Raw genomic sequence first — 20,830 nt, 5'->3', positions numbered from 1 at the left:
TAAAAAAAAAAAAAAAATAATATAACATAACGATAAAGAACTACGAAATTTTAATTTAAACAATTGTGATGAAATTTTATTTTTAATTATTTTTATTAAGTATGTAAGTTAATAAGTCAAGGCTACATTATCAGATTAGATTGATCCTACAAGAGGCCATGTTATAAATACCCTATATTACGCTGTTATACGACAAGAAGATTATTCTATTGTTTCGCGTGATATCATGATGTAACACTAAAGATTAACAAAAGGCAAAAGTACTTTAGTAAAAAAACCACTTCATGAGTATATTTATTCTATGTAAATTTATTTATTAAATTAAACGATTACATATATTAAAATACAATTCAATCGTAGTAAACAAGTTTATATAATTTTTACGGTAATTGTAAAAACCTGTAAACATCGGTACTATTATGCAAGAAACGTAATGAAAACAGTACAAAAACATTTAACTGCAAATAAAATGCATTCAAACAAGATAATAAAAGAGAATATAAAAACACAACGAGGTGACTAGACTCAGAGCCGTTGATAAGGTTTTATACATTTTATATCGTATTATTTCAATTACAGCAAAAGAGGTCAATGTACTTTTTTAATCAATTATGGTGCGTTTTAATTGTCATTCAGAAACTATGGACTTCCGTTCATTGTTAGTGCTGTCCGCCATCGCGGGACGTAATGGGTATCGGTTTTTAAATCTTAAATAATATGTTATTGTTTACGACTAGTGGCTATACAGCCGATGGACAGTCGATATTTATACATCTAATACTATAAATAGTCATCGTAATTGACGGTATTGATAAATTTTCATTGGACATTATTAATTTGTTGTTTTTATTCGTTTATGATTTAAAAAAAAAACTTTTATATGTAAACAGAATACATTTGTACTTTCCTAAACATATAATATGATATGTATCTACATTATACAAACAGTTAATTTTAAATAATTATGGTAGAGCAAATAGTTTTTGTCAGTTCGTTACAGATAAAGCGTAACTATGTAATTCCACTTACATTTTAAAGCTTTGTATTACCTTTATTTATATTACAAATACATAGCTACTTATGTTGTCATCAAAGAGCACTTTAAAAAGTTATCTGTGATGTTTTTGTTATCTATATAGACAGTAAAACGTTTGTTTTTAAATACTCCATTTAGTATCCTAAATTAATTTATCTACATATCGTATAAAATTATAAATTTGAAGATATCAGAATGATATATTAAAAACGAATAAGGTTTAATTCAAGATTATGACCTTGAAGATTCATTCTTCCATAACCCACGCCATGTAGCGTGTCCACGTATGTTTTTATAAAATGTCTCAAAAATCTCACGTTACATTCAATATTTAGTTACAAACAATAACTACGAACTCACCGAATCACAGGTGCTTTAAGAATTTTTTTGCTCAACTGTCACGGTTGATATTTATGTGAAACTAAATCTCGGTTGTGTCGTTTGATACAATTGTGACGCCATCTTGTTATCTATTGTCTTCTAAATTAAAATGGCGTCTTTGTTACTGTTTTAGAGTTTTTTTTTAAACAAGAAACAAACAATCGTTAGTCGGTAAATTCTATTATATATTTAAAAAAAATATATATTGGTCATACTGAAAAACGTTTTTTTAATATTTACTATTTTTTTGGCAGGTTCCGCTTTTCTGGACGCGTGCTTGGCCTGGCTCTCGTGCACGGCTACCTTCTTGAAGCGTGGTTCACACGTGCTTTGTACCGCGCTCTACTACGTCTCCCGCCCGCTTTGGAAGATGTAGACGCTTTGGACGCGCAGTTTGCCGCTTCACTGAGATGGTTACAGGTGAGATATCTTCACCATCCACATTCTTACTACTGTTTATTTAGTTTAAATATATTCAATATTTATATTATATAAATATTATATAATAATTTTATATTATAAATTTATATTATATAATATCGCAGCTTTTATTAAAATTCGTAAATAGCCGTCTAGTCTATTGACATAGACTCGTATATCTCTATTGTTAAGTGTCGTTAAGGTAAAAACATTAGTTGTATACCTATACTTCTCTACAAGTCTATCTGAGACAATAATCATATTAAACTTATTCTACTGTGAAACGAGTGTCATAGACAATATAATTAAACGAAGCATATACCGGTTTCCAAAAACTATAACTCACGTAGGTAGTAGGATTGCATGCAACCGCATAGGAAGTTAAGTGTAACGTGACTCATTGCAGTCGGCGCGCTGCGTGTCGTCGCTGGAGCTGACGTTCGCGGTGTCGGAGCGGCTGGCGGACGGGCGCGTGCTGGAGCGCGAGCTGAAGGCGGGCGGGCGCGACGTGCCCGTCACGGAGCGCAACAAGAAGGAGTACCTCGAGAAGCTCGTGCGCTGGCGCGTCGAGCGCGGCGTGGCCGAGCAGAGCGAGTGGCTCGTGCGCGGCTTCCACGAGGTGAGCCGGACCGGACTCCGAACTGGACTGTCATAGAGGCTTTAGAGTCTGCAAACATTTCCGTGGATCCCAATGTCAGTCGCTAACGACCCGTCCGGCGCAGGTTGTGGACCCTCGGCTGGTGGGCGCGTTCGACGCGCGGGAGCTGGAGCTGGTGATCGCGGGCGCGCCCGAGCTGGACGTGTCGGACTGGCGCAACAACACGGAGTACCGCGGCGGGTACCACGACACGCATCCCGTCATACTCTGCTTCTGGCAGGCCATCGACAGGTACGTACTGGGGAGACGACGAAAACACCACAAATGCTATATATATCACACGATGCCTTCCTGACCGAAAATCGGCAACGACGACGTCTGGAAAATGTTTAGTACTAAACTAGATATTTTAGTGCAGTGTGTGAAGAAACAAATGCATTATATCGCTAATTGTACTGCTTTTGGAACTTTACTACACGGGACATTGCTAATTAAATGTAGGTATATTATATATATATGAAATGTTAGGATTTTTTCCTAAATAAACATATTTTTAAGCGACATAAATCGCTGGCATTGGCGCCGCCTGCGCTCATAGCAGCTTCTATAATCAATAGTCGAGTGTAATCGGAGAGTTTTGCCTTTTTTTCTACTTGGCACAAAAAACAGGTAAGAAAATAACAAGACAGTCTCATGAAAATAAATTATCGGTTTACTACAATACGAATATATGAAACCTTAGCTTAATAAATATATTATATACCTACATATATAAAGTACTTAGAGGACGTATTAGATACCTTTTGACCTATTCTGTACCCCTCACAACGTGAATGGAAAATTTTATGTTGGTCGGTTGAGTAAATAAGACATGAAAACGCAACGCACATACAAACACACTCACATTTATAATGAAGCTAAGTTGAGCACTAACTATCAGACCTTAGCATCATTAGGTTTATCTAATAAGTCTGCATTTCCAAGATATATTAAAAATAAAACCATTTTTTTTGTAATTTAAGCTTATTATCTGTAAATATAGCACGGAGTAGTCGAGTTACTTGTTTCATTATTGGAAATTTTCTAATAGATAGAAACTGTTTTTATTTTAAGTCGTTCGTTTCTAAAAAACGATATGTGTACCTAAATAAGTAGATTTTCAGATAATTATTTCGGTGACCTGGTGCTAAAAGGGCCAATGTATATTTTTGAGTAAAATGTAAACCACATTTTGCTATTTACCAAATCATTAAGATATTAAATGTATTTGTGCTAAAACGTTATAAACAACGTTACTAATAGCAACAATATTATTAAAAACGACAATATGTTATATTATACAATACAACCCACATCTGTTTATTGTTTCTATTCTGATTACCAAATTAAGGGTTATAAGGGATATAATAGCCCTCTTAGCAGCAGGCCACTGATTTATATATTTTATAAATTTCATCCGAAACTGCTTGCAATTGGACATACGACATTTTACTTCGTACTCGCGTCAGAAATGATTCCGAATGACTCTGGCATGCTTTTTTTTTCTTTTTAACATCTAAACTTAGCAGTCATTTCGATATTTATAACTGAAAGTTTGTAACAATGAAACAATCAATTTATTCGTATTTAGAAACACATTTTTATTTGCATTAATTTGTCCCAATAAAAGCTAAGAAACAACAATATTTTCGTTAGTACTAATTAACGTTCCAAGTTCAACACGATTATTGTCTACTACAATTACTAAAGAAGTTAATAGCATACGCAAACGGACAGTTGCCTACATTTCAATGAAAACGTAAAAGTAATTATTATTACTCGATTCAACGTACAACATGCCACCAGTTACAATTACCATATAATATAAGATTAAAAAGTATTTACTTTGTAACGTACTTAAATTAAATCACGTTTGAAAAGAAATTCTAATTATAGAAGAAAATGAGGCCATTCAATGCTCGTATTTTATTTCTTGTTTACGAATGCATTCCATCCAACACCAACTGTTTATTGCGATTGGTTTGTTATTTGCGCTGACTTTGGTTTTAAGTAGCGTTATCGAAAGTAACCGATAACCTTCGCGTATAAATTATCGCAGACTTCGCACTGTCGCCGTTGCAATGACCCGAAACAAAAAAAAATATTTCCGTATATAATAAAATTTAATCTCTCAAACGTATACATATATTAGTTAAAAAACTAATCGAATCTTTTTATTTGATATTTATCATTTACATTGTATATATATTTTTTAGATTTTTAAGAATTTAACGAATTTTAAAGAAGCGACTTATATGACAAACTATTTTTAAATAAGTTGTTTTCGTCCAAGTTTTTTTTTTTAAATATTGTGCTCATTTTGAATTGTTTTGCATAATTAATATGTGTATTCAATTTAACCATGTAAATATCCTAATGTAATATACAATATTCAACTTAAAGGAAATAAATGAAGACTGGTTTCAGTTACTAAAATAGTTTAACGTGGGTACGACGCCCACGCGTAGTAAATGATGAAGCTTTTGAAGTGTATTCCCATGCGTAACAACTAACACTTCCATATGTTTTATACGTAGCATTTTAAACAGGAACATACAAATAAATGCAAATCAATCATTCGCTGTCCCGTATACTGATAAAAAGCTATTCAATATTTTTAACAGGATGTGGCCAACCGAATTCGATATGGATATTATCATTGAAAGTATTAATGTATGAATAGTTTATTTTAAAATGTGTTTTTGAGTAATATAAAAAGTAAAAATTATTTTCTAAATATCTTTGTTTCAGATTTACGAACGAGCAGCGTCTGCGCCTCGTTCAGTTTGTTACCGGCACGTCATCGATACCCTACGAGGGCTTCTCAGCTTTGCGTGGTTCCACGGGCCCCCGACGCTTCTGCATCGAACGTTGGGGCCGCATCGAGTCTCTCCCGAGGGCCCACACTTGTTTCAACCGACTGGACCTGCCTCCCTACCCGACGCTTCAGCTCCTTCACGAGAAACTGCTCCTCGCTGTCGAAGAAACCAATACCTTTGGAATAGAGTGAACCGTCGTTTCGGTAGTGTCTAGAGGGTGTCGTAGAAAAGGGAGCTGTCAATAAATCTAATCAAATTAATATAAATGTCGATGTCGATTGTAATCCCATTAGTGGCTGTAAATTGTCAGTGACTTGTTGTCAATGTAAATAATAGTCAATTGATTGTATAGTTGAGGAACAAACGGAGATAGTGTTATACCTATTTGCTATATGTACGTAGTATGTAGGTGTGCCAGACATGTAACAATAAAGCTAGCCACGTATGTATCGAGGTTTGTACTTTATAAACGCTTTTATTGTAAGTGAAGTATATTGTGGCTGTGAATCGGGGCTCAAGTCCCATATTTAGTTAATACGCTTTACGTCACTAATTTATAATTTTTATTAACTACCCAGCTTGAACAAAAGTCTTATTGGTTATGTTGTCATTAATCATCATGATGATGATGATTTATTTTAAATTATTGTATCAGATTAAAGAAGCAATTGTCTCTCAGTGCTCTTTATTTGGCTAAAACAGAAGCTATTAAAATTAATGAATAGCACTACCTAGTCAGCTAATATAATTATATGCTTATAATAAAAAAAACTGCAACAGAATTCATAATATTGCTTGTTCATCCCTGTAGTTACTCTTACCTATTTATGTAATTAATATAATAATTGACATATGTGGATGTCGTGAATTATTTTGCTAATATTGATGTTCCTCAGTTATTTATATAAACATAAAATTTTATTAACTTAATATGATCGAGTTACATGCTCAAAATTATTATTATTATTATTATAAAGTATTAATTGTCATATAATGTTACAAAGCAATGTAACACCTTACTTCAGTTCCATATGTAATGTAAATACATTATTTATCGTGTTATTTTTGTAAATTACATTGTGTAAGTTTATGTTTATTTTTGTAAGTAAAGTTCTATTATGTTGAATATTTAACTACTGTAGAACATTGTTTTATTATGAGTATATTCTAAGTAACTTGTTTTGTGTGGAAGTGATCAGATGTGTCAATATACAATATTACTTACATAACAATGTGGTTTGATTTTAATATATATAGATCACAAGTGTGACCTGAAAACAAATGTTATAAAAATTTTTTTAACTCCTAAATCAAATTACTTCATACTGAATTGTGTTTACACAAATTCATACTACGTTACTGTTAAATTTGCTAATAGTAGACTAACATTAAAATTTTATGAAACAAATTAACATGGCTTTTGCAAGGAGGAGGAGAAATATGAGAGCTTATACAACAAATATAGGAATAGAAGTTCAGCAAAATAATTTGAAAATAATAACAAAGAAGCAAAATTCACACATACAAAATGTTTATTTTTCAAGAAGTTTGTGTATCAACAAAAATCAACCTTGTTATTAAAGACCTTATTTTTTAAACATTTATAACTATTTACAGTTTTAAAGTCTGCACCTGTCGACACAAACTCGTGACACAAAATGCAATGGTTATTTTCTCCACAAATGTAATCTAAGCTAAATTGTGACAGAGTAAATCCATTATTGTCACAGTCTGCAAGTTGTAAAACTTATTGGATATAATAACTCATCAAGTAAAGTTGTAAGCAGATGTGATTACAATACAAGCTACTGTTATGATAGATTCATATATGCGTTACGGTCGCTATGTATTTGCAAAATTAAAACAATTGTCCTCCCCCTCCCTTAAACCTGAGCATCACCAGGAGCTCATAAGAGAAGAAATTCCCCTTTCATTTTAAAATTTTAAAACTTTCTGCACATCACCTGTACATAGGCTATGACTGTATGTCAAAAAATTACTAAAACTCAATGTAATATAATACACACCTTTGTAAATATTTTGTATATTTACTTCAAAAATAACGGTACATACAATTATTAATTTGTATCTCTATCGTACTTTCAAAAGGGGAGAAGAACGGAGACTCACTGTGAGTCTAGCTGAGAGAGGGAAAATCCTTGTTGTCGTCCACCTTAGGCGGAACAACCTGGCTGCGCACCACCGGCCGCTCCTCCACTGGCGGAGGCTCCTCACGAGGCGCCCCGCGGCCGCCGGCACCTCCAGCGCCACCGCCGCCACCACCGCGACCGCGTCCGCGTCCGCGCCCGCGACCTCCCGTGCCGCCACGCCGCGAGTTGTCATTGAACGTGAACTCGATGCCGAGCACGCGCTTCTGTCGTCCGACACGCTGCGGGTAATCTGCGATGTCGTACTCCTCATCGCTCTCGTCATCATCTCCACCTTCCTTCTTCTTCTCCAACATGACCAGATTCTTCCACTGGCTCAAGTCCTCACCCTCACCTGCCTTACGTAAGTTATATTGAGGAGCAGTGCGCTGAGCGTTACGCAGCGCTTTGTACTCATCAAGTGTTAGCTCACGCGGTTCTTCTTCCGCTGGAGGCGCGCGCTCCGGCTCAGGCTGCTGTCCGTCTCCGGCGGCAGCGGTGTCCGCCGGTTTCTCTTCAGCGATGTCGCCCTCGGATCCGGTTTTGTTCAGTTCGTCTAAGTCGTCCTTGATCGTGCCCCAGTTGTGGGGACCGGCCCCTTCACGTTTATCCACAGGCTTAACACCCGTTTTATCAGAGCCCGATCTCCTGTCAAACTCACGTTTTCCGCGGCCGTCGTAACCCGGCCTGGGCCCACGTTGCCCGTCACGTGGTTCACGTGGGGGCCTAGGTCCACGACGTTCACCTCCTTCGGGATTCTCGCTGAAATTACGTCGCTCAAAGTTAGACCTTCGGTCACCAAATTCACGGCGGGGGGGCCTAGCGGCCTCCTTCCCATCGACGGCTCCGTTTTGTGGGCGCTCTTCACGGCGTCTCGGCGGTGGACGCTCTACATTACGATCATTTGTTCTTGGTGGACCCTTAGGTTTTTGTGGTTCGCCACTTTTATTTTCTTGAGACTTTACATTTTGAGTTTCCTTGATACCCTTCCTCGTGACGACACTGCCGCCCTTAGGTTTGATATCGGGTTTACCCTTATTTTCTTTTTCTGCTTCTTTGGTCTTTTTTTTAAGCTCTTTCGCTTGCTCTCGAGCTTTTAACGCATCAAGAGGATCGGACTCATCGTCGAAGAAAAGAGCATATCTATTATCAACTCCCACACCGTAGGAATTCTCCATTATGATCCTCTTGATGTTTTAATCACACAAAAACTAGATGTTAATGGATTAATTTCACACACTTAGTAAGGAGACATTTTGTCTTATTTTATTGATTTCATTTAATATGGCGGCCAAACGAACACACTAATACGCCATATGACGGCAAGAATAGAGAAAAGAATGAAAATGGCCGCACTTTAACTTTTTAATGTCTATGGTAAACATTATTGTCATAGACTCCATGTTATTTTCTTTATATTTTATGATTTGAGGCAAAGACACTATGATATATGGTAACCATAAAGTAAACTAAAATTAATATAAAAACAGATATATTTTTATAAATAATAATATTTAAAACTAAACGAATATATTTATTGTGTTAACTACATCTTATTTTAATCTGACAACATTTTAGCGTGCATACTATAATCTTTATTTTTTGAGTTGTATCTAATAAAAATTTATGTTTAGGTACCAAATAGAACCAAATACCTTTATAAATTATAAATGGTCGGTCATCTTGACGTCAGAATGACCAGCCAGTTTAAATTTTTTTTTTTTTTGTTATTCATTTAGGTACCAAATATTTAAACAAAGATACTAAATAGTGCTAAATGTTATGCTGGTAGTATTTTAAAGGTGATCTGTCACCTTGTACAGTAATTCTAATGCACGCACATTTTATATTATATTTACATTTGTAATAACAATAACTTTCCTTAATATATTGCAATTTGGAGTACATTATTTTTAGTATCGATAGTAAATATTTAAATTTAAAAAGTATCTGAAAGATTATTGACTGACTTATTTAAATCTAAGTATAAATAATATTAACTCAATTAAATTTATCTAAATTAATGTAATTATTGTAACTATAAACGAAATAATACTTTAAATATAACATTTAAAAGATTACCGAGAGTATTCCTACTAAAGGTGATTATGTAAATAGTAAAATAATGAAGACAGTCTTGTTTAAATATTTAATAAACAAATACAAACGTATTACGAAATTAATTAAAATAATAAAATATTTATTAAAAAAATACATCGAAATACACGTTTAAATATTTTTATACTTTTAATTTTATATCCCAAATATTTGCTGGGACGGTTTCAGTACTATTTCCTAACTTCACACCTTACTTACATTTATTAGCTCCTTTACCGCCTCCAGCTGACCCTAAGCATGTATCCATCAGTAATCCACAGACAAGGTAAGGATCGCAGTCTCCAGCTGGTCTCCTATCTTCCATGAATCCCTTTCCTTTTTCCTTAATATTTCTTTGCAGACGAATAGAAGATTTTCTATTCGCAATTCCCCAAGAAAACTTTTCGAATGGAGCAGTTTCAAATTTTCCGGATAAACGCATTCGGTTGGTTAATTCGTCGTTCCCGTAATTCTTCATGTGCTTCATATGATTTTTTTCCAATCTTTTGATACACTCTTCGATAAACTTATAACCGCCATCCGAACGCATTCTTTTAGTACTAAAGTTGTGATGCATGCCTACTCCTGGATGTTTCGGTCCCATGGGCTTGGGATGATAAGTAATAACTACACCATAGTCTTCAGACACTCGACCCATTATGTATCGTGACATCCACATATCATCTGGAGCTTTAATTCCAATAGTTGTTCCTATTTGCCATTCCCAGCAAGCAAACATTACTTCGGCATTAGTGCCTTCAAAGTCACATCCAGCATATAGGCAACATTTAGTATGAGCTTCACAAATATCCCTTCCAGCTATGTACTTTGCTCCAATACCACAGTAAGAAAATTCATAATTGACAGCGGGAAAACCTCCACCTTTAGGCCACCCCAAGCCCCAACCATCCATATCTAGCATCGTATACTCTTGTTCTAGACCGAACCAAGGTTCATCTGCTTTATGAAATTCACACAGATCGTTGCAAAACTTCCTATGATTTGTAAGAGCTGGTGAACCATCTCCCATATAAACTTCACTTAGAACGAGTACATGAGGTTCTAGTCTAAATGGATCTTTATACACTGCACATGGCTTCAAAGATGTGTCAGAGTTAGCAGTGGTAGCCTGGCCTGTAGAACTGCCGTCGAAAGCCCATCCGGGTGCTGCGTCAGCGCTGTGAGGAGTACAATTCAAAATTCTGTCTTTACATCTCATATTTATGCCTGAGCCGTCAATCCAGCAATAAGTCGCCAAAACCTTGTTACAGGGCACAGGTAATCTTATATACCTATCCATAACTTTTTTATTCAATATATGATTAATAGATTCTTTTAGCATATATCTTCTCGGCATAGAAAGTAACTTTGTATGTTTTTGCAACAATGACAAACACTTTACTAGGCCTTCCATTTTTACAACAATCTATAATTTTTTTGTTAAAAATCAGAAATTTATTATTTAAAAAAAAAATTACTTAGCGAGAAAATTGTGTACTGAAATTCTTCTACTGAACATGCTTAATTTAAAATGAAATGACTTTCATGAAACAAAATAATATTTATTATAAAAGGGCCTCAGTTTCCAGCCAATAATATCAGCCAGTACATTAATAAACAACCGCTTTGATAGAAAAAATCTAAAAAAATTAAAGGCAAGTTTCAGCTAAAAGAGCACAAACTCTGTAAGGGTCACAATTACCTGCTGGTCTTCTATCTTCTAGAAAACCTTTACCTTTCACCTTAACATTCTTTTGAATTCTAATCGATGCTCCTCTATCTGCTACTGCCCATCTACACTTATCGAATGGTGCCGTTTCATGTTTTCCAGTTAATCTTTTTTTATTTTCTTCTCCGTCTCCAAGACCGTAATTCTTTATATATGTATTATGATTATCACATAAAATTTTACAAACTCTTTCGATTTCGGCTATGCCCCCTTTCTCTCTCATTTTTTTAATGCTGAAATTGTGATGACAACCTATTCCTGGTTGATCTTTACCCATTGGCTTAGGGTGGTAACTGATGATTGAACCAAAGTTTTCAGCAATCCTAATTAATAAATAACGCCCAATCCATAAATCGTCTGCAGCCTTAATACCCATAGTTGTACCCACTTGATACTCCCATGATCCTTTCATGACTTCCGCGTTACATCCTTCATAATCCATTCCGGAGTAAACACAAGCCCTTGCATGACATTCTACAATCTCTCTTCCTGCAACATGTTCCCCATTACCACAATATGATAATTTCGACTTGGTTACAGGAAAGCCTCGACATTTTGGCCATCCTATTGGCCATAGATCTGTATCAAAGATAGTATATTCTTGTTCTATTCCAAAATAAGGTTCTTGGTCTGAAATTTTACTCAATACATTTGCACAATGTGCTCTGTGGTTCGTCATAGTTGGAGTACCATCGCCATTGAATGTTTCACAGAGAACTATTACGTGTGGGCTTTGACGGAATGGATCTCTATATATACTGCAAGGTACTAAAATGGTATCAGAGTCGTTAGTTTTAGCTTGTCCAGTAGAACTTCCATCGAATGACCATTTAGGAACCATTTGCAGGTCACACGTTATTTCATTGATAATTCGATCTTTCGAACGCAAATTAATTCCAGTTCCATCTATCCACACATATGTAGCAAACACTTTGTTTTTTGGTAAATCCAGGTTTGTGTAATGGTTATAATATGTGTTTATAGGTGTCTTTAATTTGGTTACACCAGATGTAAAATGTTCTTGAGATAAATTACATATCTGCATACGCATAACAGAACTTGTTTTTGCGAAGCTTCTGTTGAACAAAATATTTTTAATAATAGACATTTTAATATAAAAAGGGATATTATCCTAAAATAAAATATTCAAAACTATTTTTCTAGATGGTTATGTAATTTCAAAATCTAGTAAGTTAGTTTATTACTCCTGTATTATTTCATAATCTATAGTATCTATTCTTTTAAATATATATGTAGGTATATAAATTACAGCTATCGTTGCCAATTCATGAGAATCAGTTTGGTGGTCCAGTGTATATGTATTATCTATGGTTCGGTGACAAGTCGCATCAAATGTCAGAACTGACATTGAAAAATCCAAAGATGTCCAAAAGTCTTCTGTAGAAGAGAGAGAATAGGCAATCTTTTTCCAAAATCAAAATATAAAATAATTTGGTGATGTTCATATTTTGAAGTGAATGTGATCGTGCTTTAGAAGTGTATTGTTAATTAACCAAGAAATCCAGCCTGTAGTTTTTATAGCAACATGGATAATTTTTTTTGATGAGATTTAAATAAAAACAATATTAAAATACCTTAATATAAGTAAACTCAATAAAAAATAGGCCACTGCAAACGATACTATTGTTAAGTCTAACAATGAAACATGGAGACGTAAGTTATTTAGCTCAATACTAATACTCAAAAAACAAATCCTATAAATATATTAGGTACTTAAATAAATGTTCATAATGAAGCTTCATTTAATTTTCCAGGATAAATGCACATGCAGCTTTTCTATGTAATTATGAAGTAATGCAAATTTTACAGCAACTGAAAGATAAAACACAAAAGAAACACAAAAGAGAAGGATCATTGGCTACTGTGACGTATGAGGTATTATTTAAAAATATTTAAACATTTTTCGAGTCATATTGTGTCATTTGTAGATGATCAAGATGAATATTACAAATCAATTATGTCTTAACATTAGTGTAATGTAATCAGTATGACTAGGTGCAGACTCTGTAAATTCAATAAATCTTTTCAAGTTATTAATTTCTATAATAAAATTCCCCAGATATTTTTAATTTAATGAATTAATAAATTTAAATCTGTTAAGAAAAAATTAACAAATAAGGCAATAAAAATAACTCTGAATTATTTTAGTAGTAAGTTAGTAGTAATTTTTTTTTGTATTTGCATATATTTTTGTTACTTTTTCCATTAGAGGATGGGCTAAGTATCCTTACCACAGGTAATATAAATAACCTATAAATGTTAAATGTCATATAGAAAGGATACTCCTTTCTAACCCATAAGGGTAATATTCACTCTTTGTAAAGTGCTGAACGTATAAGTAAGCAGAGAATGCCAGACTCATCTGGTTTAGTTTAGACATTGCCGTCTTAATATGTTTTACATATGTTATTGTGAAAATTCTTTAAGATATCTATAGATGTTTAATTAATTTGAATAACCTATGCTTCTTTTCCAGACTGTACATTATTTACAGGACACAGAATGTAAAAATCAATTGGCTGAATCTATACAGAATTTTCTAAAGGCGATGAAATGTTTTAAATTAACAAAGTCAGAGAAATTAATGATGGTGAACACTCCTCCTAGAACTGAACTGGAAATACAATTGGTAAGATAAATTATTAAAATGTATATTAAAAAAATATCTTTATATCTAATAAGTTTTCAAACATACATATATTCCTTGATGTTTATCTTCATTGCTAAACAGGCAATTAATGTCTTTTTATTACAGGAAAATTTAAATCATGCAAATACCCTTTTAAACTTTTCTCTAAGACCATGTTGTGTTTAATCTTATTTATAATGGCGTTATAAAATTAATTTTTATTACAAATTATATTATTGTGTCACTATTACTACATATTGGTAGGGCTTTGTGGAAGCTCGTCTGGGTAGGTACCACCCACTCATTAGATATTCTACTGCAAAACAGCAGTACTTGCTGTGTTCCGGTTCTGGTAGTCCATATGTTAATTGACCATTGTTGTGTTCCGGTTTAAAGGGTGATTGAGCCAGCTTAATTACGGGCACAAGGGACATAACATAATATTAGTTCCCAAGGTTGGTTGCGCATTGGCGATGTAAGCGATGGTTAACATTTCTTACAATGCCAATGTCTATGGTGACCACTTAAAATCAGGTGGCCCTTTTGCTCGTCCGCCTACCTATACTATAAAAAAAATATAGATATACGACGCGTCTGTCTGGAAAAAGTACAAAATGGATTTTTATACGCTTCTCACCAATGGAAGGAGTGATCATGAGGAAGGTTTAGGTGTATGATTCATAAGGTTTTGTAAAAATTGGCGGCGGGAAGTCTTACTGGCGTGTACCGCGTAAACGATAAGAGTTATTTGTGCCCGTGGGAACCAGTACGGGTAGCTAGTAGATAGTAAATTTAAATTGTAATTGATCAAGACTTGTACACTTTAAGAGGTCTATTTCTCATGTTAAATAACAGATTTAATATTTTCTTAATTTTTGATTGATTGATTGATGTAATTCCTACATTTATTTGGTAATATAACAGTAATAATTATTTTTTTAATGTCAATTCACCATACTGTTCTCGCTTGATTAGAATGATAAATAATTTGAAAATTATGACATTTTTTTCTGTTTTCAGATAGTTCAAGAAAGTGAAGAAAGATTATCAGAAGAAGATGTTCGAAAAATCATTGATCTTGTGAACGAATTTTTTCCCGCAAGCACGTGACAGTGACATAATTAAACAAAATTTTTTTTAACATTATTGTATGATATACAGACTATAATTGGACCGTGTTGTGCAGAAATGTTCCAACCCACAGAAATAATACTATTTTTATGGTGTTTTCACTGTTTTATGATGTTATGCATATTATTTTAACATTTTATACATTTGAGCAAAACACGGTACATTGTCAAAATGTTTATTTTAATAACACAGATAATGTAAGAGATGAAGTAATAAGATAAGTAAATATATTTTGTAACTAAGTTGTAAATGCTCTTTATTTATTAAATAATAACTATATTTTTTTTATGAGCCGATTATTAGGCCCACTTGTATATTCAAGAATATTTACAATGCGAAATAGGTTTACTAACATTTAATAATTTCTCGGACGAAAAAAAATCTTTTTTTTTTTCATTTAATTTCAACCATTATTCAATAAAATGGACAGCCAACATATGTGTTGTCCAGTAATATTGTTGATAATGTATCCCAGGTTTAAGAAGATTTAAGTTATGCAGGTTTAAAAAAAAATGAGCCTTACTACATGTATTATATATATTTAAACAAGTTATATACAACGTAGCTACGTATCCAATGATTATGTTATACATACCATTTTTATAATATTTTCTTATATTATAAAATTTTATTATTTTATTCTTTTATTTTCTATTAATGAGGAATTTGACTATTTATAGCTGTTCATTTTTAATTAATCAATTTGTGGGTCATGCTCTACTATATTCACTAGCATCCCTTAGGCCCTAGCGCCCCTAAATCCGAAACCGGCTTAAACACTTATATGATTAAGGCTAATATATTATGTAAATGTACTAATATGTATCTTCATTATGAATAGCATACTAGTCAAGCTGGATAATTAATTATATTAAAAGCTTTTTAATTTTTAAATCAGATCAGAAGTCTTGTAATGTTTCAATATTTAAAATAATAATATAACCTAATCAAATCTTTGAATTCAACTAATGGTAAGTAGTGGTACCGTACCAATCAATACAATCATACAAGAATATAATATTTTGAAAAAATATTTTATAACTCCTATATTCATCATGTGTCTGGTGTGTTATATAATCTGTAAAAATATTTTTTTTAAATCATGTAGTTATGTGTAAATTTAGTTTCTAAATTAGAAAATTTTCAAGCTGTAAAATTTCAATCAAGATTTTGTATAAATGCCAAATAAAATTAATTCTTAAGCAGCATCTTAACTAGCCAGAAAAGCTGCGGGCTTCACAGACATTTTTACATAATGTTAACCAGGGCTGCCAGTAGCCACGGTTGCATGCGTAAGCCCGTGGCGCTCCTCATTACGACAGAAAGGGTACCGCTGATTTTTGAGGATATATAGAAACTTTGCAGGATATATTAGTGTATACTCAAACACAAGTGCATTCTTTATTTCCTAACTCTTAGACAGGGCGGAATATTCGAAACGACAGTTCAGTGGCTGGACCAATGACTTTATGTGACTTCGCCAACGAGGTAAAAATATTACATAATTGAATAATCAGTTAATTACTTGCGAGTCATTCGCCCCAGTAAGCCCCCAACCATCGCTGATAGTGATAACAAACTGTTCTTTTTTTTTACAGATTAAGATATACATTTTTAAATTTTTATCGCTTATCAGTGCGATATTGTGAATATTTGTCCGTCTGCTAAAAAACTTTAAATCAATTTCTTGACTAAAGTTCGAACCGACACCTATATTTTTTCTTGATGATTTCATTATTAAAAAAATATGTAAACTAATATTACAAACTCTATCTGTCTTTCTGTTTGCTCGGTTTCACCGAAATCGGTTCAGTAGTCAAGCTTTGAAAGCTTGAGTACTGAACCGATTTCGGTGAAATTTCGTACGAAGCAATCTTGAACCTCAAGGAAGGAATGCTTTTGTCTAATACCGGCCCTCTCTCGCTAACTCCAGGCGTAATCTAGTATATATAATAAACACGCAGGCAATCAGAACTTACCAATCACTTTATTTTCGTTAAGTCGATCAATTATTTATGTACACTGCACTTGCAATCGGTAAATACAATTATCGCATGTATCAACGATGAAATAACGTGATAGGTTTTAATTTTTTTTATAGATAGGCAGTCAAATGGTCCACCTGACTCTGATTTGATAGTGGTCACCACCGCGCATAGACCTTAGCGATGTAAGAAATATTAACTTCCTTAAATCGCCCATGCGCCACCAACCTTGGGAACCAACCTTGGGAACGAAGCTGTTATGTCCCTTGTGCTTGTAATTACACTGGCTCACTCACCCTTTAAACCGGAACAAAACAATACTACTGCAGTTTGGCGGTAGAATATATGATACCCAGTCAGGCTTACATAAAGGCTGTTAGGAATAACAAATATTATAATTTATTTTAGAATATTTTATTTTGATTATATATGTCATATTTTTGCTATTTATAATATTAGCAGAACGCTATCTATTGATTGATTATGTTTAATCGAACGGCCAATACCGACACGAAAAGTAGGTATATAACCACTACGTTCTACGTAATTAATAATAATACGTGTAAAGTGTGTTGACAATAGTCTGTTTTTTCAAATCAGTTCTTGGCTTAGCACAGGTAAACGATTGGTGTTGCGTTGAATCGAGTCTTAATGTATTTATTAGAAATTCATTAAAAATAATTCTGTTAATAATAAAAATAATATATTCAAACAAGGATACATGAACTTATTAAAATATTAAAGTGTTGTTGCAGATCAAGTGTAACTTAGCAGGAATAACTTTAAGAAACATATTTTACCTACAATGGCTAAAGAAGGTACGTGTTTATTATACGCAACGTATTCACAAAGATGCTATAATTATATATATTTTATTGAATTTTTAAACAAGATTCCATTATTTTGTACAGCGATCGTATTAATTTGTACAATGCTACACTGATTGAATGATAACGTTAATTATTTATTAAAAGTGTTTGAATACAAGTTATTTATTTGAATTTAACCTTAATATTATTATTAAGTATTATTTAGTAGTTGGCATAATGCTAAGAGACAGCTCTTTATGATGTTTAGCTGTACAGACGTTCTGGGACTGGTATCTAGGCTTTTCGGGCACATCTTCACAGATAGCGTCGCCTATAGTATAATATATGTAGTTTTTGTATAAATAGAAATATAATTAAGACTATTTGAGGTTAAAATTATTTTATTTTTGGCTGATTGGGGCCACTCCACTGGCATTAATCCGGGAGCGTTGACAAAATCAATGTGTACAAAAAAAAACAAATATTGTTATAGATTATATAAAATATGTAGTGTAAACATGAATTACATTATTTATGTGTCATGCTTTTTTTAAGGGAATGTACCACGACTCGTGCTTTACATGCATGACGCTAGCCCTCCATCAAGCGCTGTCATAATGCTTGGTGACATACTCGGCCTCCAGTTCGACTACAAGAAGCCAAATTTACTTAATTTGGAACATAAGTCTCCCGAATTCAAGAAGGTAATTTACAAATCCAGTTGAATAAATTAAAAGACATTAAAATTTGCTTATAAAGTTATTCATTATATACGGTTATTCTGTATGAACTCAATCGTACTGGTATCTCACTCGTGAAATGTTGAAAAGCGACTTACTTAGCGAGGTGATATGCATTTTTGATGCTTGTATTAACTTATTGCATTATTATTATCATAGTATAAAATTTCACAACAGTGTTCTATATAAAATTTCACAATAGTTCTGTGGTGATTTTTATTTAAATGTAATATATTTATAAGTCATCATTTTAAATTACAGATTAATCCAATGGGAACTATTCCAGTACTTGAAGACGGCGATTTCATTGTTTCTGAAAGGTATTTCGTTTTCAAGATTTTTCATGTGCTTTATTATTGGTGTGTATAATTCATCTCGCACTCGGCGGTGAACATGGCGGCCGATCAGTGGCCGCCAATGATCCGAATCGAATAAAAAATTTCCTCATGTGAGGTACTAGTCTATATATATATAGACATGTACCTCACATAAGGAAGTTTATATATATATACTATTTTGTCTAACGTCGTTGTACTTAATTTTTGTAATATGCTACATATTGCTAACATAATTATTTCTATCTTCCAGTCATGCTATAATGAAATATCTGATCGCTAAATACGGAGGAGATTATCAAGAGAAGCTCTACCCCAGTGACGTGAAGACTAGAGCTCTCATCGACCAGAGCCTGTTCTTCGATACTGGTGTTCTCTTCATTAGGTTAAAAGTCTTTGCGGTAAATTTTTAATCTCATATTTCTACTATTTTTATATTAAGTTTTTGATGGTTTGGGATTTCGGAACGTATTATTTTTGGGTCTTATATTTTACTTTTTCAATATATTTTTTCATCTACCGAACAAGATTTCGCCTTCGGAATCATAGACCTGAGGATGTCTACCATCTTGATGCTTCACGACGGGCGTTTATGTATCCAGTTCTTAGACAGCATTCAATTATCTACCTTGCTCCATGTGTCGTCTGTTTCGCCTGCCTAATACTATTTCAGTTAAAAGATTCCCGATGTCTTTTAAATGAATCGAAAAGAAATTTTACCTAGATGCACTGACCACTGGCGTTTATTCAAAGAGTTTTCAAATATTTTCAGCTACCAACTTTATTGCATGGGTTAGATGGACCATCACCCGCTCATCGAGCCGACATTGACGAAGCATTTTCAGTTGTGGAAGCGTATCTGCAGAAGAATAAGTACATCGCAGCCGATCATCTGACTATAGCGGACCTTTCGTTAGGGTCTACTGTCACTGCTATTCATGGTGTACACAAGGTCGATGAAAAAAGGTAAAAAAACCTAAAGTACCGCAGAAAATTATTTAATGTGACTCATTTCTATTAAATAAAGTCAGCGAAAGACACAGCAGTCAGTCATTTTACATAATGATTAACAATTAAATCTGCAAACTTCACATAAAAATCATAGAATACAAAGTATATTTAACATTTAAATTGTTTGTTAAAAAATAATGTACTATGTAACTTTTAAGTAAGAATGAGACTTGAAAAAATAATACCTATTCGTGTATTTAGAATATATTATAAAAATAGAATTATATGTAAGTTAATAGAATAAGTAATTAAAAATAAAAAGTATTTGTATACTATTGGTTAACTTGTAATTATTTAAATAATTTTCAAAACATTAAAAATCCGTGATAATCAGATGTATTAAAAAGGCATTTTATTTTCTGTATGATGGTCAATAATTGTTTTTTAATAAATTTACAATATTTTTATGAAGTACATCTAGTTACAATTACATTAGTAAATACATCTTTATTTTTAATGCAGGTTTCCAAGATGTACAGAGTGGCTAGCGCTGCTTAACAGGGAAGAATATTTCAAGAAAATCAATGAACCCTGTGCCGCACTGTTTGCGAATATTATGAACATGTTCTGGGAAAAAAATAAAAGTAAACAATAAATCGAAAAGCAATAATTATATAAAAACAATATATGATTGATATTAAACCTAATAATGTAATACTGTTGGTTGTTTTATCTCAAATTTATTGAAATTTGTCATCCAGTGTTATTTTTTTCAAATATAGTAAAATGATACTCTACCTACCTCACAATTAATACAAACAATAATTATTATTATATAATATTATTTATTTACAATATTAAGCCAGATGGCAAATGAATAATAAATAAGCATTTATCTATTTTTTTTTATATTTTAATTTTTTCTTCGGCAAAATATCATACAAATGGATTGGTTCGAAATTT

The 20,830-nt window shown here is 33.1% G+C and overlaps 6 protein-coding genes across 12 annotated transcripts in view; 3 read left to right on the top strand and 3 right to left on the bottom strand.

The window, feature by feature from the left end:
- Positions 1 to 6,227, top strand: part of LOC126770161 (E3 ubiquitin-protein ligase HECW2) — a 106,851-nt gene extending 100,624 nt beyond the window's left edge. For all 7 annotated transcript variants that reach the window (XM_050489366.1, XM_050489368.1, XM_050489363.1 and 4 more), the window contains 4 exons: positions 1,672 to 1,837; positions 2,244 to 2,456; positions 2,560 to 2,726; positions 5,226 to 6,227. In XM_050489366.1, coding sequence (XP_050345323.1) covers positions 1,672 to 1,837; positions 2,244 to 2,456; positions 2,560 to 2,726; positions 5,226 to 5,484 — 805 coding nt within the window. In that variant the 3' untranslated portion in view covers positions 5,485 to 6,227. The remainder of the gene's footprint in view (positions 1 to 1,671; positions 1,838 to 2,243; positions 2,457 to 2,559; positions 2,727 to 5,225) is intronic.
- Positions 6,228 to 6,807: 580 nt separating this feature from the next.
- On the bottom strand, positions 6,808 to 8,793 carry LOC126770203 (plasminogen activator inhibitor 1 RNA-binding protein-like). Its single transcript, XM_050489463.1, has one exon. It carries the CDS (start codon positions 8,616 to 8,618, stop codon positions 7,431 to 7,433), a length of 1,188 nt encoding a protein of 395 aa, XP_050345420.1. The 5' UTR covers positions 8,619 to 8,793; the 3' UTR covers positions 6,808 to 7,430.
- Positions 8,794 to 9,748: 955 nt separating this feature from the next.
- Positions 9,749 to 10,951, bottom strand: LOC126770380 (glutamine synthetase 1, mitochondrial-like). The gene has a single exon (XM_050489778.1). The coding sequence runs from the start codon at positions 10,949 to 10,951 to the stop codon at positions 9,749 to 9,751; it is 1,203 nt and encodes a 400-aa protein (XP_050345735.1).
- A 133-nt stretch (positions 10,952 to 11,084) lies between these two features.
- Positions 11,085 to 12,411, bottom strand: LOC126770204 (uncharacterized). The gene has a single exon (XM_050489465.1). The coding sequence runs from the start codon at positions 12,372 to 12,374 to the stop codon at positions 11,187 to 11,189; it is 1,188 nt and encodes a 395-aa protein (XP_050345422.1). The 5' UTR covers positions 12,375 to 12,411; the 3' UTR covers positions 11,085 to 11,186.
- Positions 12,412 to 12,638: 227 nt separating this feature from the next.
- On the top strand, positions 12,639 to 15,297 carry LOC126770247 (DNA-directed RNA polymerase III subunit RPC9-like). Its single transcript, XM_050489528.1, has 4 exons — positions 12,639 to 12,940; positions 13,042 to 13,162; positions 13,764 to 13,916; positions 14,937 to 15,297. Exons 1-4 carry the CDS (start codon positions 12,933 to 12,935, stop codon positions 15,024 to 15,026), a joined length of 372 nt encoding a protein of 123 aa, XP_050345485.1. The 5' UTR covers positions 12,639 to 12,932; the 3' UTR covers positions 15,027 to 15,297.
- Positions 15,298 to 17,562: 2,265 nt separating this feature from the next.
- LOC126770233 (glutathione S-transferase 1-like) lies at positions 17,563 to 20,564 on the top strand. Its single transcript, XM_050489510.1, has 7 exons — positions 17,563 to 17,649; positions 17,788 to 17,850; positions 18,397 to 18,545; positions 18,843 to 18,901; positions 19,170 to 19,317; positions 19,689 to 19,882; positions 20,390 to 20,564. The coding sequence occupies exons 2-7, from the start codon at positions 17,838 to 17,840 to the stop codon at positions 20,520 to 20,522; spliced, it is 696 nt and encodes a 231-aa protein (XP_050345467.1). The 5' UTR covers positions 17,563 to 17,649; positions 17,788 to 17,837; the 3' UTR covers positions 20,523 to 20,564.
- Positions 20,565 to 20,830: the final 266 nt, after the last annotated feature.

This window comes from Nymphalis io, chromosome 8 (assembly GCF_905147045.1).
Source record: "Nymphalis io chromosome 8, ilAglIoxx1.1, whole genome shotgun sequence".
Lineage (NCBI taxonomy): Eukaryota > Metazoa > Arthropoda > Insecta > Lepidoptera > Nymphalidae > Nymphalis > Nymphalis io.
The sequence above is the reverse complement of the archived record's forward strand: the minus strand, read 5'-3'. Positions and strand labels throughout refer to the sequence as shown.

Bases quoted from the DNA above. Each gene is read 5' to 3' on its own strand.
- LOC126770203 (XM_050489463.1), bottom strand. From the start codon at position 8,618: ATGGAGAATTCCTACGGTGTGGGAGTTGATAATAGATATGCTCTTTTC.
- LOC126770380 (XM_050489778.1), bottom strand. From the start codon at position 10,951: ATGGAAGGCCTAGTAAAGTGTTTGTCATTGTTGCAAAAACATACAAAG.
- LOC126770204 (XM_050489465.1), bottom strand. From the start codon at position 12,374: ATGTCTATTATTAAAAATATTTTGTTCAACAGAAGCTTCGCAAAAACA.
- LOC126770247 (XM_050489528.1), top strand. The intron at 13,163-13,763 runs GTATTATTTAAA...CTTCTTTTCCAG, and splicing joins TGGCTACTGTGACGTATGAG to ACTGTACATTATTTACAGGA. The intron at 13,917-14,936 runs GTAAGATAAATT...TTCTGTTTTCAG, and splicing joins CTGAACTGGAAATACAATTG to ATAGTTCAAGAAAGTGAAGA.
- LOC126770233 (XM_050489510.1), top strand. The intron at 19,318-19,688 runs GTAAATTTTTAA...AAATATTTTCAG, and splicing joins TTAGGTTAAAAGTCTTTGCG to CTACCAACTTTATTGCATGG. The intron at 19,883-20,389 runs GTAAAAAAACCT...TTTTTAATGCAG, and splicing joins CACAAGGTCGATGAAAAAAG to GTTTCCAAGATGTACAGAGT.